The sequence below is a fragment of the Ricinus communis genome, chromosome 5 (assembly GCF_019578655.1).
Source record: "Ricinus communis isolate WT05 ecotype wild-type chromosome 5, ASM1957865v1, whole genome shotgun sequence".
In the NCBI taxonomy this organism is placed as follows: domain Eukaryota; kingdom Viridiplantae; phylum Streptophyta; class Magnoliopsida; order Malpighiales; family Euphorbiaceae; genus Ricinus; species Ricinus communis.
Window position 1 is genome coordinate 853,510 of NC_063260.1, and position 19,275 is coordinate 872,784.

A 19,275-nucleotide genomic window follows, 5' to 3' on the forward strand; every position below is an offset into this window, starting at 1 on the left:
AAATCTAAACTTAAAATGTTAAAGTGACCAAATGAACAGATTTAGTTTTCTATATACGCATTTGGCCTTAACTTTATAATACAATTTTGGCATTCTAGCTGAGTAAAGCTCTCAGAATAAACTCAATTTTGCAGACAAAACATCTAAAGGTCGATAAATTGTAAAGGAATCTAACCATGTCACCAGACAAACAGATGAATTGGAAAATCCTGATTTCATAATGCAGAAATCATGAGGTCTTAACTCTAATACATTCTCCCTCTTTAAGAAGTTTTCCAATTCTAATGGAATTCAGAAAATAAAAATAAAACTAAAAGCGGTCATACCTGTTATTACTGAATTTCGCCTTTCTGGGTTTGAGAATATGTTTCCCTATAATAATTCGATATAAAGTTCATGCATCAAATATTCAAAATGCAACCAAACTAAATAAAAGTTAAGAGAAATTTGAGGTTAAGAAAATGGAAGAAGCATTATCTACTCTTTCAATTCATTTTGCTCTTGTAATCAAGGCCAAAAAATTGGAAACGAAAAAACAAGAGAAATGTGTTCCAAACACGAGCAATTCAATGGGACATCATCTTCCAACAACATGATCGCAATGCGAAGAAGCAAATAAAATCAATTTAGTCTTTCTTACTGATATCAGATGTAGACCTTTCAAAAACTAAAAAAAAAAAAAAAAAAAGGAAAAGAAAAAAACAACCATTTAGCTGACCAAGTTACAGATTGGTCGGCCATGAATGTATTATCATCTTGATTTGCACACTCACCAAGAAATAAGTTCTGATAACACGAGCGGTAACTGAATGCATGTCATGTAAACCAAAATATCATGCTTTGCCTCAAAGAGGACTTCCATTTTCAAGTGAAATTCAGAGTCTAAACAATCTGACACCCAGCAAATATAAAACAATGGGAGCCTGCAAAGGGGTTATGTACTAAAATCTGTATGTTGTGATAAAGGAATAATTCTATGATACTCTGTTACACCACCTTGATTCTCTACAGATAACAATGTAGGCATTCCCCCCAACCCCAGACCTCACCAACAATTCAACCATCCACCTAACCAAAACAAAAGGAAAGAATATATATATATATATATATATATATATGCTTACAGACATTTCAGTGCTGCAAAAATTGTTCTCATTTTCTGTTCTTCCAGAAAAATTAATGAGCTTTGTTTGCTACTGGAGTCCGAGTCCTTAATAGGAACATTACTCAACTGACCTTCATTTTGCCTGCCTTCCAATTGGATGGTTACAGCAACTTATTTTATGCCAAATGTTGGCATACAATAACCACAAGTTGGTGGAATGATGGAACTGTCTGCCAAATTGAGAAAGCGGATAACCTATTACTGAGTTAAGAAATAAAAAATAAAAATAAAAGCTTACAAAAACACAATTAAGTTTTAACTTATTACAATCAAGTCATTCCACTGCAGTTGCATCTACAATTATTCACTACTTCTGAGAATTGTTAAAAATAACAGGAGAAGATGGAAAATTAACTTGGTGCCTATTTGACAACCATGTCAATATACTACTAATGGCTACAGTATCCTCTTTTTTTTCTTAGTTTGAAAATCCCAGTGCCAGTTAGAGGGAGAGAACCATATCAGAGATAAACACACTTCAGACCATCTACAAAAGTTTAATTCCTCAAATAGGAAACTTCAGAGAATGAAGAAATAGGAAAAACAAGGGGTGACCACTTCATTTAAATTTGGCATGCCCGCTAAATAGGCACTATTTCAGTTTTCCATCAACAGTTATCAATGGTTTAACAGTTCACAATGAAACAATTTGATAGGACAAAATGATATTTGCAAACCAACACAAAATTCATTGACACAATTTACTATATAAAATTATTTGAAGCAAAATCTATAAAAAGATGAGTAAATAAATAAATTCAGGAAAAAATGTAGAAGCAGATAAGAGTTAAAAATACCACTGGTCATGTAGGACAGGGAAATTAGAAATAGCACCAGTTAGCGAAATCAGAATTTATAATTAGCTCAAGTAAAAATAACTGGTGCAGAGTAAGAGATTTTAATCCATTTCATGATACTATTTCTCATCCAATATTTGTTCAACTGCCAAGGGGATGACAAAAGGGTAACAAGTAGTTCATACCTTTTCCTCAACACTTGTAATGTTTGCTGTTGCTGCTCACGATGTAACTGGTTTCTTACTCTAGTGATCTCCCTGTAAAAAATGGTGAGAAGATGTTTCTGCCAAAGCTTCCCTTGCCATAGGTTCTGTTCTTTTGCTCTTAGCAGCTCGGATCTGGTCTGCAAGTGAAACTTCTCTTTGAACTTTCTCTTTCTTCATAAGCTCTACATTCAGTCTCTTCCAAGCTGGACTATGGGATATTACTGCCTCCCCTTGAGTAATCAAATGAGTATTTATGGATTTCTTTTTGCGAATCTAAAGAGAAGACATGGCATTATTACAATGAAAAGAACATTGGCAAAGGAAGATGCTGATAGCATTATCACAACTAAACAAAATATTGGCAATGCATCTAAGCATCACATTTACATGAAACCATGCTTGATATATAGATATACTGATCATAGCTTCATCATGCAGGAATTGCTTAATTCATGCCAAAAATACCAAGAAAAAAATAGCAATTGGATCCTCAGAGCATCATTTTGGTGATGTACACCTCAGGGTTGACTAAACAAATTAACTTGGGGTTATAATTATTTCATTAAAGAAATTAACAGAGCGTTATGATTATTTTATTAAACTTCAGGCATGGGCTAGCTCCAAGATAACACATATTGTAAGGTCTTTACATCAATGGTTTTTTCACCAAGCTATAGCATGCAGAAAATTAGGATGGATCCAAGTACCAAAGAGAATAATTAAGAAAAGAGGAAAGCGTGATTAGCTTAAGAATAAAAGGGAATAAAATGTCTGCTTTTCTTTTCCTCTATATTTTCTATTCATTCTGATATTAATTTCATGTTTCCTCATTCTATTAAATTATGGTATTGAAGCATCTCCACAAAAGTAATTAACCGTTCAATTAGAGATATGATTTTATCACAGATAATCATTAAGCAAAAATTTTCAGTTTCATTATTTCACTTTGATATGCACCTAAGGTCAATGATCTGCAGCTTTCGTGAAAAAAGATGGGATTTGTATTCATGTATTATCTTAGTTACCTTTGTTAACCTTTTTCTGAGTGACAACTCTTTGACAGCAGACTGATTATCTGCATTTTTCTTTGAATTTTTTCTTGACTTTCTCTTTGCTTCTTCTCTTGTTTTTGCTTTCTCTTCACGCTCTTTTCTTTTTTGCGCGAGTCTTTCCATCTTTTCTGCTTTTGCCTGGGCTACCCTCTCAGCTGTTATCTTTGCTAGCTCTTTTGCCTTTGCCTTGTCAATTGCACACTGAAGCTGTTGGAGAGTTATTTCTTCTCTTATCTCATTATAGCTCTCCCAATCTAGCTCTTGTTGGTCAATGCCTCCTTTCCTAGCTGCTTCTGCTATGCTTCTCGTCCATGACAGGAAGAATTTCTCTCTTAGCTTTTTCCATTTCAAACGTTTGTCCCAAAGTTGTCTAAGTGCAGAACCTATTTTTTTCTTGATTTCTTCACTGCAATAGAATATGTCTTAAATAGTGATTTTGAGGTCCGGGTAACCTGTCTGGCAAGTTACTATCACTGTAGCAACTCAAGTATCTATTCTAAAGGCCTACAACATACAGCTCGGATGCCTCATATTTAGATTTTAGGATGTTTTCCACCATTTGCGATTAAAAAATAATCGACTCCAAGACCAGTTCCAATCATGATTCACTAGAATGCAGTTAAAATTCAAGAGAGCAACTAAGATGAAATGATTTGGTAATGACTGTAATCTGTCAGAGGTATACTCAAACAAGACAACATCTAGTACCAACTTAAATTCATAAAATTGTCAATTAAAGCAATCTTTGATTTAAAAATAGGCCTTCTCCCAGTTTAAATTCAGTTATTTTAGGCATGTCTATCCATATATGTTTATCATTTTAATAAATGCTGACATGAAGGTAACTTAAAAACTTGATTATTAATACTCTATGCCCGCTGACAAAGCTAGAGCATGACTGAATGCTTATAATGGCAACATTGTCCATTCAGATCGCCATTTTTGCATTTAAATTTTAATAGTATTCTATTACATAATAGACCTTTGAAGACAGCAACTCAGTCAAATAATGCTTACCTATGAGCACAGGGATGTTCTGCCATCTTCTTTCTAACCTGAAAGTGAAAGTTGAACGGGAAGGAAACAAAGAAGTTAAAGGAAGGAAAGGAAAATAATAGAAAGAGTAAGATAGCCACCACTGTATGTGCAGTGAACAATTGCTAGAGCAGAAATGAAGTCAGGCATTTTTTTCTGGTAAGTGAAAGAAAACGTTATACAGGACATAAACTTTTGCTTGCTATTCCAACAGTTGATAAGAAGACAACTGACCATGCATGTAAATGAAGACTTTCAAAATTGGAAAATACATGTGCAGTTATGCCAATACAGAACCCTCACTATGCCAAAACTAACTTGTTCTTACATGACTTCACCTGAGGATCTCTCAACGCCTCTAATGTTCTCTGCCTGATAAGCTTACGAGTCTCTATAAAAAATATGAAACATTCAAACCACATAATACAAGAATTGGGAATTAATAAACTGAATCATAAATAAACTAGTTTTTATTAATTAATTAATTTACACTCAAAGGGAGTTCACCTGCAGTATGTTTTCTGCCTTTGTTCCATGGTACCTTTCCCTTGTTACCATGTTTTCTATTTCTTTTTCTTTGCCTTTTCTTATCGTTAACTAGACTTTTGTAAGAGTCATGATTACCATCTGGCAGAACTTCTTCGTTCAAGTTTTCAGTATCCGCTGAATCCTGACCACATTTTAACTGAAAATGCTTGCCACTATCAGAACTGATTTGAAAGGCTCCAGAATGTTGAAGTTTTGGAATAGAACTAATCGAAGCATAAGAGCAACATAAGCTCTTCATAACAGACACATGATAATTTGTGTATTCCACTACATAACTCAGACTTGGCAATAAAGCAGCAGAATTGCTTGCCGCCGAAATTCTCCTGATATATGGTGAAAATATGCTTAATCACACATACTCTTAATAAGAATCTGCATTTCTTTTCGTGTTTGAAAACTCACCAGAAGGTTAATCGAGTGAAATCCATGAAACAGCTTTGTAAGAGAACTGAACAAACTGGATATACCATCATTTGAATTCACTCTTCTTCTTGAATTGAATACAGATTATAGTAATTATATCTTCCTGAAAGAACAATTATTCATATAAATCAAAAAGGATATCTAATTCAAGCAGAAAAATAAAAATGAACATAAAAGAAAGAGACCTTTTATGGTGGATAATGGAGAGTGCTGGTCCGGTGGTTTTATCGCCTGTGAGGAGGAAGTGCAGCTGTAACTGAACGGCTGGAAATGGAGGAGAGAGAGAGAGGAGATAAAGTAAAACGATGCGTCTATGGGAAAGATAAGGGAAAGAAATGGAGGGAGACGGAATGATTAGAATCTATGTCGGAGAGAAAGGAGGGGAATAGCTTTAGAAGATAAATGATTTGTATTTGAAAAATAAAAGAAACTAATTAATTTAAATAAAAAAAAGAGTGAAATTCTCTTTTATCTTCTTTCTTCGGTAAAAAAGAATTTTTAATTTTAAAAGGTTTGGATGTTTTAAGAATTTATTCTTATAAATTAGTAATTAAAAAATTAGTAGTTTATCGGTTTGTTATATGACTGTTATTATTATTCTGATTATAAAATTAAATTAATAAGTATAATTTAATAAAAAATTTAAAATTTAATATAAATAAAATATTTTAAATCGTAAATTAACTATTTTTAGATATTTTTTTATTTTTTATAATTTTATTAATATTTATATTCTAAAAGTATTTATTAATTAATTCTAATACCATATGAATTAACACGATTAACATAATTGATATTATTATTTTTTGATTAGAAGTTTATTATATAATAAAAAATTAATTATTATTAAGTATAATATTAAAAATATTATTTCAGATATTATTTATTAGAATTAAAATTATTATTTAATTAAAAAACTAATTTGTTAGTTATTATAATATTAAAATATAATTAATATATTAAAAATAATAAAATTAGTATTATTATCTTATTAGAAAAACTATTTATTCGTTAATATGATATTAAAATATAATTAATATTTTATTTTTATGGTTAGAATTAGTATTTAATCAGTAATATAATTAGTCAATAAATTAAAAAAACTATAAAATCACACATTTGCTTGAATCTGATGTATCAAAAATAAATACACATATCAAAATAAATAAAAAATACATGTCAAAATAAAAATTTTGTGTGTCAAAAGTTAGGTATCTATGTCAAAAAAATTTATGTCTCATACATATATATATATGTGTGTGTGTGATAATTAGAAAAAGTAAAATATGTATATTTTTATTAAATTTTTTAAAAACATTAACCCATGAATTATCAATTTTTTTAATTTAAAATTAAAATTGTAAGATAATTTCAATTTAAATTAAATTTTTACAAACCGAATTTGATTTGTGATTATATTTATCTAGTTGTGGTTATTTTTTATAAAATAAATAAATATTTTTTAAAAATAGATATAAATTTAAATTTTACTAAATTGATAAATTAAATATGATTTTACATTTGAATTATATAAATATTGATTTATTTCAAAAGTGAGTAGTTGGGTAAAAATTAGTACTTTTGTAATAAAAACTAGTTACTTTAATCTAATTCATTAATAAAAAGTTGATAAAGCTAACATATAAAATGAAAAGTATTCAAATCCTTTTTGTTATTTAACTTATGTTATTAAATAAAATCCTTTTTGTTATTTAACTTATGCTATTAAATAAAATCTTATCATAATAAATTATTTTTAATTTTCTCATAAATTATTAAAATAATCTCAATCAAATATAATGTAAAATAATATTCGTAATAAATTATTTATAAATTTTAATAATTATTATTAAAAATCAATAATATTATGTGAAAAAATGTGAACAAATACTCAAATTTATTACAATGAACTTTATTTCAATAATGTTTTTTTCATTTGAGGACCAACATGTCATATAATGCATTATTGATTTCTTTATATTTACCTAAAGGCAAAAACTCACCGAATGCGGAAAAAAGAATTCGAATTTAAGACTTTTCACTTTCAAAAGCAAGTTCTCTTGCCACTTGAATTTAATCTCGGGTGTTACTTCAACAATTAATTTGATATGTCAAAATAAAATATGTAAAAAAAATTATTAAAAAAATTTAAAAGCATTTAAATCTTTATTAATAATACCTTGCACAATACTGAATGTTTAAAATATAATTTTAACAAAATTAGACATGATAAAAAATTTGAAATATAGTTTTTATTCACAATCATGTCATTAGTGTAAATGATCTTATTTGCATTAACCTTATGTATATATATATATATTTCGCGTCTTTTTCTCATTAAATCTATTGATTGTTTACAATATGACACTGTTTTTCTATTTTTTTTATTTTTTTTTATTTTCAGAATATTTATTTTAATGGGGTGTGTTTAATTTTTTAGTATCAGGAAAAATAAGATAAAATGGTAACATATTATAAAATTGATGTCTTTTTAATTTTTTTAGAAAGAAGATAAAGATTAAAGAGAAATAAAATAAAAAAGAGTGATCTTTAAAAAGAATAGAAGTTGTTAATTGTTTTGGATTTATTAAGCCATTATATAGAATTTCTATGTTAATTTAGAAGTGATTTGATTCCTAAAACGAATAGAATGACAATGTGAATGAAAATGAGGCGATTTTTATTATGAGTGTTTGGCTTATTAAAATTTATTTTAAAATCAGAATAAGATTATTTCGTTATTTTGAACTATTAAATGTTTTGTAGGTTTGAAAATGGAAGGAAAAACCAATTGAATAAATATGAATATTGAATCTCTCTCTTCACTTTTTTTGAAGAGGAAAAGAAGGAAAGAGTTTCTTTTTTTATTATTCTTTCCACCTTATTTATTTCAAAAACAAAATTTTCCTTTTTGTTCATCTCTACCGTTCTTTTCTTATTTATTTCTCAAATAAAGTATTAAGAAATAAAATTTTTATTTTTATTCATATTAAATCAAATAAATTATAAATAACAAAATAAATCAAATAAAAATTCATTTAATATAATATATTATTATTATTTATTATATATATAATAATTATAAATTTTAACATTCTTTTTAATTATAATTAAATATTTTTATTAGTATTATAAAAAGATAAATTCAATATTTATTTCATACTGAATCGGATAAAATATTAAAAAAAAAATCATTCACGTTTTATTTATCTCTATTCTCAGTTTGAACGAAACGGGTGGTTATTGAAATAGTCCTAATTGCGGCTATTTAGGCTTCAGCACAAATTCAGGGGGCATATTGAACTTTGTTTCCAATTGCAACTGAAGGCAATTGGCAAGGGATGCACTGTACATCGCATGCACAGGCCCACGGGTCACCCATTACCCGCGTTTTTGAAAAGCTAAATTTAGTTTCTTAGTATTTCAATTCCACGATTAATAACGTTCAGATTTTCAGAAATTAACTCGAATTTCCATGAAAATCCATAGATTTTAATCTCAATTCTTTGATCACTATACTAAAATGGCAGCAGCTCTTCTAGCTGCTTCAATTCCTTCGTGGATCCCTGAAGATGACCTCTTGTTAAAGAACGCTGTTGAGGTATACTTCTCTTATCTTTTCCCTCAATTTACTTCATGATTTTTGATAATCTTGAAGACCCTGGTTTTCTCTGCTCCCATTTTGGAGCTAGTCAAGAAACCCTAAAATGGTTGATTTCATCTTTAATTATAAAGCTATGAATGGAATTTTGGTTTAAATTGTTGCCTTGTTTGTTATTGTAGGGAGGTGCTTCTTTGGAAGCACTTGCTAAAGGGGCAGTGAGATTCTCTAGAAAGTTTTCACTAGGAGAATTGCGTGATAGATGGTATTCTCTTCTTTATGATCCTATTATTTCAGAAGAAGCTTCTGCTAAAATGATGGAATTTGAATTTTCTGTTAAGAATGATAAAGTAAGTTCTGCTCAGGTTTCTGCTAAAAGAAAGCTTGAAAGTGTTAGACGATTGTACTATGTTATGAGAAAGAAAAGCCGTGGTCATCATACTAGTTGTCGAGATACTATGGTATTTGATACTAATCATACCCATTTTGGATTTGATGGGAAGGAATGCTGTAATGAACTTCATGTTGGGGCTTCCTCTTTTGAACAAGATAATATGGGAAGAATTGTTCCGCATAATGTTAGAGACAGATTAGTTGACTTTCAGAGTTGTGACAGGGTTAAGGAAATGAGACTTTCGCATTCATTGTCAGAAAGTAGTCCTTCATTTCATGCTGGGGCACTTGCATCTCCGTTGGCTATGTGGGAAATGGTTGAGGATGTTTCTGCTTCTGCAATGCCAATTACTGCAAGCATTGAAGATAAAGGTCAGCATGAAGTATTGATGCATCGTAATGATGTGGAATTGAATGGTAATAAAACAATTTTATCAGGAATGAGTGTCATGCATTCAGAGGAAATACTGCAAAACAAACATGACGCTGATGTACTTAATAATTCAACTGCCATCTCAGAATGTGATTATGCAGATCTTTCGGAGTCATTGTTGAATTTTGTGAATGAGGACGAGTTGCTTTTAGTAGATGCAGATGGAGAAGAGGCAATAGATAAATCTTGTTATGATGGACTTTTGGTGAATTGTCCTAATGATTTTCATGGCAATTCATCAGATGCTAAAGATTCAGAGACATTATTTTCAGATAAAAGCCTTGCAATTTCTGCCAGTACATGTCCTGCAGAGGCTATTGCTGAGTGTTCTCTGCGTGGTGATGTTGAGCAGCATGGTCATCTTCATTCAGAAATCAGTTTACTACCATCTGTATTGGCAGTGAATACAGAAAGCTACGACGGAGAGATGGAGTGCACTTTAAACAGTGAAGACACTGAAATTCCATGCAATGATGATGTTTTCTTACATAAAGAATTTAGTTCTTCCATAATGGCAAGAACTTCTAAAGAAACTGGTTACCAATTTTTATCATGTCCTAAGGATGACAAACACAAGCAAAGCTTGGTGGAGAAAGAAGGTAATCCTACAAAATCTCTTGTTGTTTCCCGTATAAAGGGACTGGAAATATTGCCAGTAACCAACCCAGTCCACCAACTTGTTGGCTGCGGAGTCAAATGTCAATTTGAAGATGTGGCTTTCAGACAGGCTAGAAATGCTGACACAGACCCAAATCAAAATAGTACAGCGCTGGCCACTCTAACTTCTGCCAAGGTTGGATTGCTAAATGCAGAATCGTCACATGCTTGTGATGCCATGGGCTTGCCATTATATGCACAAGCAGGCTCCCCGGAGCAAATTACGTCAGTACCTGAAGCAGACCCCTCAATGTTAAATGAGGAAGAATCTGAGAGTGATGATGATGTTCCATCGTATTCTGAAATTGAGGCCATGGTAAGTCTGAATAAATCTGTTAAATAGGGGACTTATATTAATTTTCTGTTTCAAGTTATTCTGGGTTATTTCTCTGGTTAACTTCTTGTTATTTCCTTTCAGATACTCCAAATGGACTTATGTCCAGATGATACAGATTCTTATATTTGTAGGGAAGGTAACTCATAAATATTGCTTCCTAGTATATGTTTCCATCATATATGCAAAGTTATCCTATAAACAGTGTGTTAGAAACAATGCTGCTCTAGCCTCTAGGTTTCAGATTATGCTATTAATTACTGGCTTTCAGATGATACTCTGCCCTTTAAATACTTTTATTTTCTATGGAGCCAAATATTAATTGACATGTTAAATATTCCACAAAGTTGAAATAAATCCATTTGTTTTTATAATTTCTAGTCTCAAGGTATCAAAATGAAGATGCTAGAAGGTCGATTATAAGGTTGGAACAATGTGCTCGGTCATCTATGCAAAGAGCCATTGCATCTCGAGGTGCACTTGCTCTCTTGTATGGGCGCCATTTGAAACATTATATAAGGAAAACTGAGGTATTTTTAACTAATGTCGAACTCTTTTCTTTTTCTCAATACTATAGCTGGTATTGGTTGTATTGATATTCATTAAAAATTAATCTTTTAGTTGTATTATACGGCCGAGATTAATTTCTCTGCTTGTTCTGATTTTTAGTCATCATGTCAGGTTGTATTCTTGCTCGTGTATGACCTAACTACCTTGTAGGTAATAATTGGCAGAGCAACAGATGATATGGAAGTTGATATTGACTTAGGAAGAGAAGGGCCTGCCAACAAAATATCAAGACGGCAGGTGGGATTCATTTGAGTATCTTCTGATAAAAATTTTTGTTTAGCAGGCCACGTAGAGTTCCTATTATTCCTTCATGCTAGATGAAAATTTTCTCTTTTGGATAATGAATGAGGATTCATAGCAATGCACTTTCTGATGATTTGTCCACTATAAAACTGAAGCATAAGGAATTGAGGGGGAAAAAGAAAATAAAGGAAAGGAGAAGCAACGCAGGGGAAGAAAAACATGTTTTGGGAATCTTACCCTTGATAATTTAGTTTGAATTTGGTAGGATCATTTTGTTCAACCCAGTGCACTCGGTTATGCTCTACCTCTGATAGGTAAGTTTTTTTATAGTTTAAAGACAATTGTTCTAGACAGATGTTACTATATAGGATTTATAACTCCAACTTCACCCGGCATTTGTAAAATTAGAAAGGAAATAATTTTTTTCCCTTAAGAAAAAAATCTGATGCTTGGCTGTCATTAACTCCTTCCAGCTTGTTGGCATTTTATTTGTTCCTGAAATGTATAGAAGTATGACTGGTAGTCACCTGTTGCTAGGCACTCATAAAGTTGGATACAGATGGTTCCTTCTTTTTGAAGAATCTTGGTAGGAGTCCGGTATTTTTGAATGGCAAAGAAGTTGTTACCGGACACAGTATGGTTCTTGGTTCAAGTAGTTTGATTGAGGTATGTTGCTTCCTGTTTTATTTCGGTTTGATAAGCTTTAAACTGTCTGAGAGTTTTGCTCCCCCATTATATCTGCTATCTTAATTTATACTACTTTTTTGTGTTTTATCGTATTGCATGCACTAATTTGCTCAGCCTTTGCAAGACAATCAATAATATCACTAGCATTGAATCTGCAGATTGGGGAAATGGCATTCATGTTTGAAATTAACAGCAAATCTGTGGGGCGGCATCTGATAAATGCCGTAAAAAACTTCCAAGGTAACAATATCAAATTTGAATGGTCTGAAGGTGGTTCCATGAGATAGAAGAAAGTTCCCAACTGGTTCCTTACTTTCTTTTCAAGCTTCTTTAGGTGAATAAAATTAGTGTTTGTAGTAGTGAAGCCTTCTGTTGGGTGCACATACACCATCCAACTATGTACAGTGGAGAGTTATGTGTCTTCGGCAGTAAATGTGTTTATGGAAAATCATATTATGAATATGAAACATAGTTGATTTTTCATCTGATGTGGATAAAAAGAGAAAAAGTAGCGAGGAAACAGATTTCTATCACATAATCATTAATCATATATAATAAAATTGTTTAGTCAAGCCCTTTTTATGGCAGATGTCTTTCTTTTTCGGATGAAGTAGCAAACAAGTTTTGCATCATTTCCACTTCCACTTTAAATTCATGTTTCTATTGCTACTACCATATGCATTTATCCTGTCTATAAGTGCATGCACAATTAGAAACATCAACGAACCAAAGAGTCGGATATAATTGGACTATGATATGATGGATTTGCTGGTGATTGTCTAGTAAATTGGTAAAATACTAGTAGGAAAACTGCAGTTTTTCTCTCTTTGATGATTATGCAGAAGCAGAAACCTACAGGATGGATGGGACAAACTTGAGATCACATGTTGGGTTATGACAGTGAGACATAGATGATAAGGTGAGGTAAAAAACTGTTAGTGTACTTTTTCACCCATGTTTCTACTTATACCAGAGCCTGGTGATCTTCTGTTGATTTTTTTTTTTTTTTAAGTACCAAAGCTATGCAATGGACTAGATAGGACCAGATTGTTGTGTACATTTGACTGCTTGCTTACATGTAAAATCCTCATAACTAGCTTATCTGCTTGCTTACATGGAAAGGACAATAAAATTGCTTTTCTGAAGTTCCAACTTGGCCTTGCTGACCAACTAATGGAACAGTCAAATAACATATTAATAATAAAGTTCCTTCTTGCTGGTAAACATACTTCTGTAAATTCAGTCAATTTAAGATGGAGGACTGAATTGGCTTACTGGCTTTGTAATTCTTGGTTTCTGTGACAGAACAAATTAACTTATTTATTTTAAATGGTTTTATAACTAAACTAGATTATTTTAAAATGGTTTTTGGATAATTTTAGAACTGATTCAAAGTATTTTACATCTAAAATCAATCAAATTATATCAAATATGTAATTTAAGTTTTTAGTTATTTAATTTGGTTGGATCACATTTACTTAATGATTGTGCCTAGGATTGTAGCACTGCCTATCCTTCACTTCTCTGCAGAAGCCCCAATCTGTTACTGGGCTAATTGTACATGAGATAGGTTTTTAAATGGCATTGAATGTTATCCAACAAACTACATGATTGGTAGATTTCCATTTTGTTGTTTAGCTAAATAAGATCCAATATTAATCTATAGATATAAAGGAATCTGACCATGGGCTACAATTGGATTTGGCCACATAAAACTTTAGGGTCAATAAATAAATAAATAAATTTAAATAAAAGGTTTTCTTACATCTCACCCAAAACTTTCCAAAAACCTTTTTCTAGTATCTCTTGTCTTGTGCAAGTGATTCCAACACATTGCTTATCCCAATTGCCAAAGGAAACATCCTCTTTCATAGCCACTAAATGCTTCTTTAGCATGTGTTTGTTATGTAAGGATGGCAAATAAAAAGAAATATGTATAGGTGTACAAAAATTGATTAGATACAGAATAGGAAGGAAATGTAATTGGTTAATATTTTGGGGCTAATATATATAAATCTTTACTCCTTTTCATTCTTCCAAACAAATACAAGTTTAAGAGCTGCTACTGGAAAAAAGAAAACGAGCCTTTCAAATTCTTTTGTAAAAACAACTTTAAGGTATTTTTAATTATTTGAAATTCTATGACTAAATCATGTTAAAGTCATTGTATACTTTTAGTTGTTCATAGTTAAGTGCATCTACAATAAGTAAAGCTTGCTCCTTCTGTATTATAGGAAATATACATAAAAATTAGTACTTTAAGATATTTCCTAATTTCGTCGTCTTTTTATTAAGAGTTACATTCCCTCTCCGTAAATTGAAAGAGAGAGACCGTTAGACGAGACGAGAACTTGTATGGAAAGGGGTTCTCCGCGTCAACAACTTTTAAACTATATTTTATTTTTTTTCTTTTTCAAGTAAAATAAAAGTTATTTCCCTCTCTTATTTACCATCATCCTTTATTTATTTCTTTTCAAACATAGGGTAAATGTAAAAAGCCCTAGTTTCTAGAAGGAAATTAAATAACTAAGATGGTTGTTAGCAGAATATGATGATTAAGAGTTCTTTCTCAGAACAGTTAGAGAAATGGGTGGTCAAGAAAGAGTAATATGTGAGAATCTATGTTCTGGAATTTGGTGGTAACTTGCAAACAAATGTTAAAATACAAAGGAAGTTATCAACTACTTGTTGACCATCTTTCATCCTTTTGACATTGGGGACCAGACACCCACCAATATGGTGGTTCTTTGTAACAACTAACAACTTAGAATCATGCTGCCTTTGTCTGACTCTATAACCTCCATTAAGCTTTATTAAGATATATAAATGACAACTGATTGTATGTGCTATAGTACTACTGTAACTTCTATTAAGATGATATGCTTCATGATGGAGGTGAGTTGAGCAAATAAATAACTTGTTATTTGATTATTAATTGATTATTATTTACCAGAGGAGAAAGGGAAAATTCATTGTTAAGTTTATGAATTTTTATTTTGATGTATTGAACGTTTATATTTTTATTTTTATTTGGATTAAGAATTTTTTATATGAGATTTTTATTTGTTTATTGAGCTCTTGTACTTTTAGTTTTGCTTTAATTAAAAAATTAAAATTGCAAGGACTCAATAAATTAAAATTAAAAAATTTAGAGGCTTGAAGTATATTTGCCAAAGAGAAACATAAAGAGAATCGCAGGATCACTTTATCTACACATGCACAAAGGAGTAAAACATTTACCTTTCAACAAAAATGGGAAAAAAAAACCAATAATGAATCACATAAATAAAAGTGAAACATCTTTTGTTTATTCAACTTCCACTTTTGCCTGTCAATTATTTTCTGAAGTATATTGGTGGAGGCAAATTATTATTGGTTAAACTAAAATATTTGCACACATTTCTAATTTAAAGGTCTCATTCAGATTTATAATACATCAAATTATGCGTTTCCATTAAATATTGTTAATAAAAGCATAGAAAATCAAAATTATAATATGTAGAAGTTGAAGTTTTATCCTTGGAGTTGGGCAATTGTGATCAATTGCCGCCACAAACTTTGTTCAGCATAACCGAAAGCCATGCATTTCTAGTCTCTAACATGGGCATATCCACTTTCCATCTATCCAAAATCCCAATTGTGAGGCACAAGAAAACTGCATTTTCTGATTTCAATAACATCATGTATTCACATGCGGGCAAGGAGATGAGATGATGATAACAACAAACACCAGCCAACGCCAACTCAAACCCAGATTAACAAATTTATGGGCCACACACATGACTCATTTTTTTCCCCCACTTTAAGACTCTCCCTCCCCCACCCATTTTCTTTCCTCTCTTCCCAAACACAGCACAAAGCCAAGCCAAGAAAAGGCGTCCTTCCCTGCAACAAACAATCTCCCTGTGTCTCTTTCGACAAAAGCCCCCACATATCAGTCTGAAAAACTCACCACTCTCTCTCTCTCTCTCTCTCTCACTAAAACATGCATACAAATTTAGAGGAAGCCTTTCTGACAGACAGCCCGTGAAGCCACTAGCAGAGCACAAGAAAAAACACATCACTCAGCGCAAAGTGGCAAAAAAGTAGTCCAAAAAATAAAACCCAGTTCTCTTGGACTAACTTCTTCTTCCCTCCATCTTTATTTTTCTTATCTATCTTCTTCAAAAACACCTTCTTTACTTCCTTTACTCAAATCCGCCAAATGGGTACTCTCAAATCTTCTCTTCTCCTTATAGTTACAGTAGTACTCACAAGCTTGTCACTCGTCACAGTAGAAGCAAAGACGCATTGGCAGGATGTAGAGGTTCTGAAACAGCTTAAAAATGGGATTGAAGCAAGCTCAGTGAGTCCAGGTTCTTGCTTGAGTTCATGGGATTTCTCTGTTGATCCATGTGATAGTTTATTTAGTGAGAAATTCACATGTGGGTTCAGGTGTGATCTTCTTGTTTCCGGCATGAGTCGAGTTACTGAAGTCAGTCTTGATCAAGCTGGTTACTCTGGTTCCCTCTCTTCCATTTCTTGGAACTTACCTTACTTGCAAACCCTTGATCTTTCAAGCAATAATTTTTATGGTCAAATCCCCGAGTCTTTCTCCAACTTAACTCGTTTAACTCGACTCGGGTTGTCAAGAAACTGGTTTTCTAACAACATACCTACATCGATTGGCTCACTCACTAAACTCGAAGAACTTTATCTCGATAACAACATACTTCAAGGCACAATCCCTGCAAGCATCAATGGTCTAATTAGCTTAAAAAGGCTCGAAATTCAATCCAACAAGTTATATGGTGAGTTCCCCGAGTTGGGTTCTTTAAAAAATCTCTACTTTTTAGATGCTAGTGACAATGCAATATCAGGAAAAGTTCCATATTCACTTCCATCATCCTTAGTTCAAATCTCCATGAGAAACAACACCTTGCAAGGCACCATCCCTGAAAGTTTTAAAAATTTGGTCTTTCTACAAGTACTAGATCTTAGTCACAATAAACTCAGTGGCTTAGTTCCTTCTCTTCTCTTTACACATCCGTCACTTCAACAGCTCACTCTCTCTTTCAATTACTTCACCTCCGTACAATCCCCATCCCCATTTTCCTTACCTTCAAGCCCTATTCAGAGCGAGCTAATTGCCATGGATTTAAGCAACAACCAACTTCAAGGTTTTTTACCTTCATTCCTACCATTAATGCCAAAGCTCTCTGCTTTATCACTAGAGAACAACAAATTCACAGGAATGATACCAACCCAATTCGCCATTAAAGCTGCAGCATCGCTTATTGGATCAGGATTTTCACCATTTGCAAGATTGTTATTAGGAGGGAATTACTTGTTTGGACCTATACCAGTGCAATTAATAAAGCTTCAACCAGGTTCTGTAGATGTTAGATTGAATGATAATTGCTTGTATAGATGTCCTACAAGTTTCTTTTTCTGTCAAGGCGGTGTGCAGAAATCGTTAATGGAGTGTAAGAGTTTTAGCCCTTTTATTCCCTAAATTGGACAAATGAAAAACAAATGGATTAACGTGATTATATTACTAGTGTATTCTTTTTGTTAATAATGAAAATTATTCTGTGTATTTCCTTCTTTTTGCTGATTATTATTGTTTCTTATTTGTTCAAGTATTCAACACTTTGCCATAATATACATTCTTAATTGTCAAAAAGTTCCTCTAATTTGTAATGCAGTTTTTGAAGTTTTTTAATTTTAATACTTTATGTTAACGTTTAATTCAATTTTAGGCTCAATTAAATTATTAATTAAATTAATTGATGTGATATTTATTTTTACGACGAAAGAAAAAAAGATTAAATTAGTATCTTTATTATCAAAGTATTAACGTTTGACCATATATAATTAATAGAACTTTAGAGTCAAGAAAAAAAATCAATTTTATATATTTAAATAATAATATTTTAATAATAGACTCAACTCTATTTTATTATTATCAAAATTTATGCTACATTAATAAATTTGATGAATAATTTATTTTGTACTAAAATTAAAATTAAAATATAGTATTAAAATCAAAACTTAAATAAATCTTTCTAGATTCAATAAAAAATATAAAATATCTTACTTTTTTAGCAATTAAGTTTAATTAAAATTAACACTTTTTTCTAGAAGGAAAGAACAAATACTTTATTCATTGAATTTAGATTTTACATATCAATATGTATTATTAAAAGCATAATTATAAAAAAATATAGAAAAAATAACTTGCTAAAATTCTTCAATTATGTTGATGGAAAAACTTAAATTGATAAATTGATGTGACAATAGATCTAAGATTTGTTTGAAACCAGCGGTTTATGTTCCTCTTGAAGAATAATTGGAATGAATTTTTAAATAATTGATTGAATTTTAGGGGAAAATCATAATTAATCCTTTTAATTTAAAAATCAAAATGTATACTATAAAATATTTTATTTTAATCTAACTACAAGTTAGTTGAGATTCAAAAGTGATCGTCTATATTAAGTTTTTTAAATATTTTTTTTCAAATTTTAAATTAATTATTTGAATTTTTATAAATTGGCCACGGTGATCATACCTAATGCCTATACTCATAAATTAAAAATCAGCTTATATTTTAATTTATGAAATTTTAAACTTAATGAAAAGAAAATGTAAGTTATAAAAAGATATTTATAGTAATTATTTTTATTTAAATCTAATGTATATATCACTATAAATCATAAAATTATATATATAGATATTTTATATTTTAATATAAATAAGTGATATATTTTTTTATAAAAATTAATAAATTATAATTTTTATTAATTTAATATATAAATAAGTAATTGGATGAAATCTCATTGATTTTACAATGAATTTAATTAGCAGGTTATGTTTTGGATTTAATTGGGGGGGAGGGTGCAATGATGAGAAGAATGGGGGATTTTATGACAAGGGTGATCGAAGACTAGATCTTTTGTCTATGGTCTGACAGAATAACGTTGGTGTCCACGTGAATTATGGGGCGTGGAGTAGACGCGCATGAAATTTCCCCCATAGGGGTCCACATGCTTTTTTATGTTACCACAATTAGGGAAGGATGATTCTTTGGATTGTGCGGGAATTGGTAATTTTCCATCACAATCCCTCAATATTTATGTGGATCTCAT

At 31.1% G+C, this 19,275-nt stretch overlaps 3 protein-coding genes across 5 annotated transcripts; 2 read left to right on the plus strand and 1 right to left on the minus strand.

Moving 5' to 3' along the window:
* Positions 1-816: 816 nt before the first annotated feature.
* LOC8273015 (stress response protein NST1) lies at positions 817-5,619 on the minus strand. The gene is made up of 8 exons (XM_002533258.4): positions 5,413-5,619; positions 5,207-5,330; positions 4,763-5,127; positions 4,594-4,646; positions 4,238-4,275; positions 3,194-3,626; positions 2,148-2,441; positions 817-1,335 (listed from the first exon to the last, which is right to left on the minus strand). Exons 2-7 carry the CDS (start codon positions 5,275-5,277, stop codon positions 2,208-2,210), a joined length of 1,194 nt encoding a protein of 397 aa, XP_002533304.2. The 5' UTR covers positions 5,278-5,330; positions 5,413-5,619; the 3' UTR covers positions 817-1,335; positions 2,148-2,207.
* A 2,940-nt stretch (positions 5,620-8,559) lies between these two features.
* On the plus strand, positions 8,560-13,297 carry LOC8273017. 3 transcript variants are annotated; one of them, XM_048374157.1, is made up of 8 exons: positions 8,566-8,828; positions 9,011-10,627; positions 10,730-10,784; positions 11,027-11,175; positions 11,366-11,452; positions 11,996-12,124; positions 12,304-12,385; positions 12,988-13,297. In XM_048374157.1, the coding sequence occupies exons 1-8, from the start codon at positions 8,751-8,753 to the stop codon at positions 13,041-13,043; spliced, it is 2,253 nt and encodes a 750-aa protein (XP_048230114.1). In that variant the 5' UTR covers positions 8,566-8,750; the 3' UTR covers positions 13,044-13,297. The 3 variants fall into 3 exon arrangements, with proteins under 3 accessions (XP_048230117.1, XP_048230116.1, XP_048230114.1); XM_048374159.1 differs by lacking the exon at positions 12,988-13,297 and having other exon boundaries at positions 8,565-8,828; positions 12,260-12,400; XM_048374160.1 differs by lacking the exons at positions 11,996-12,124; positions 12,304-12,385; positions 12,988-13,297 and having other exon boundaries at positions 8,560-8,828; positions 11,327-11,452.
* A 2,284-nt stretch (positions 13,298-15,581) lies between these two features.
* Positions 15,582-17,723, plus strand: LOC8273021 (receptor-like protein 53). Its single transcript, XM_002533256.4, has one exon. It carries the CDS (start codon positions 16,350-16,352, stop codon positions 17,637-17,639), a length of 1,290 nt encoding a protein of 429 aa, XP_002533302.1. The 5' UTR covers positions 15,582-16,349; the 3' UTR covers positions 17,640-17,723.
* Positions 17,724-19,275: the final 1,552 nt, after the last annotated feature.

Coding starts and splice junctions, on each gene's coding strand:
- LOC8273015 (XM_002533258.4), bottom strand. CDS start 5,277: ATGATGGTATATCCAGTTTGTTCAGTTCTCTTACAAAGCTGTTTCATG. Junction 4,276..4,593: donor AGGCGTTGAGAGATCCTCAG/GTGAAGTCATGT, acceptor TTTCACTTTCAG/GTTAGAAAGAAGATGGCAGA. Junction 3,627..4,237: donor GAACATCCCTGTGCTCATAG/GTAAGCATTATT, acceptor ATTCTATTGCAG/TGAAGAAATCAAGAAAAAAA.
- LOC8273017 (XM_048374157.1), top strand. CDS start 8,751: ATGGCAGCAGCTCTTCTAGCTGCTTCAATTCCTTCGTGGATCCCTGAA. Junction 10,628..10,729: donor ATTCTGAAATTGAGGCCATG/GTAAGTCTGAAT, acceptor ATTTCCTTTCAG/ATACTCCAAATGGACTTATG. Junction 11,453..11,995: donor ACAAAATATCAAGACGGCAG/GTGGGATTCATT, acceptor ACCTGTTGCTAG/GCACTCATAAAGTTGGATAC.
- LOC8273021 (XM_002533256.4), top strand. CDS start 16,350: ATGGGTACTCTCAAATCTTCTCTTCTCCTTATAGTTACAGTAGTACTC.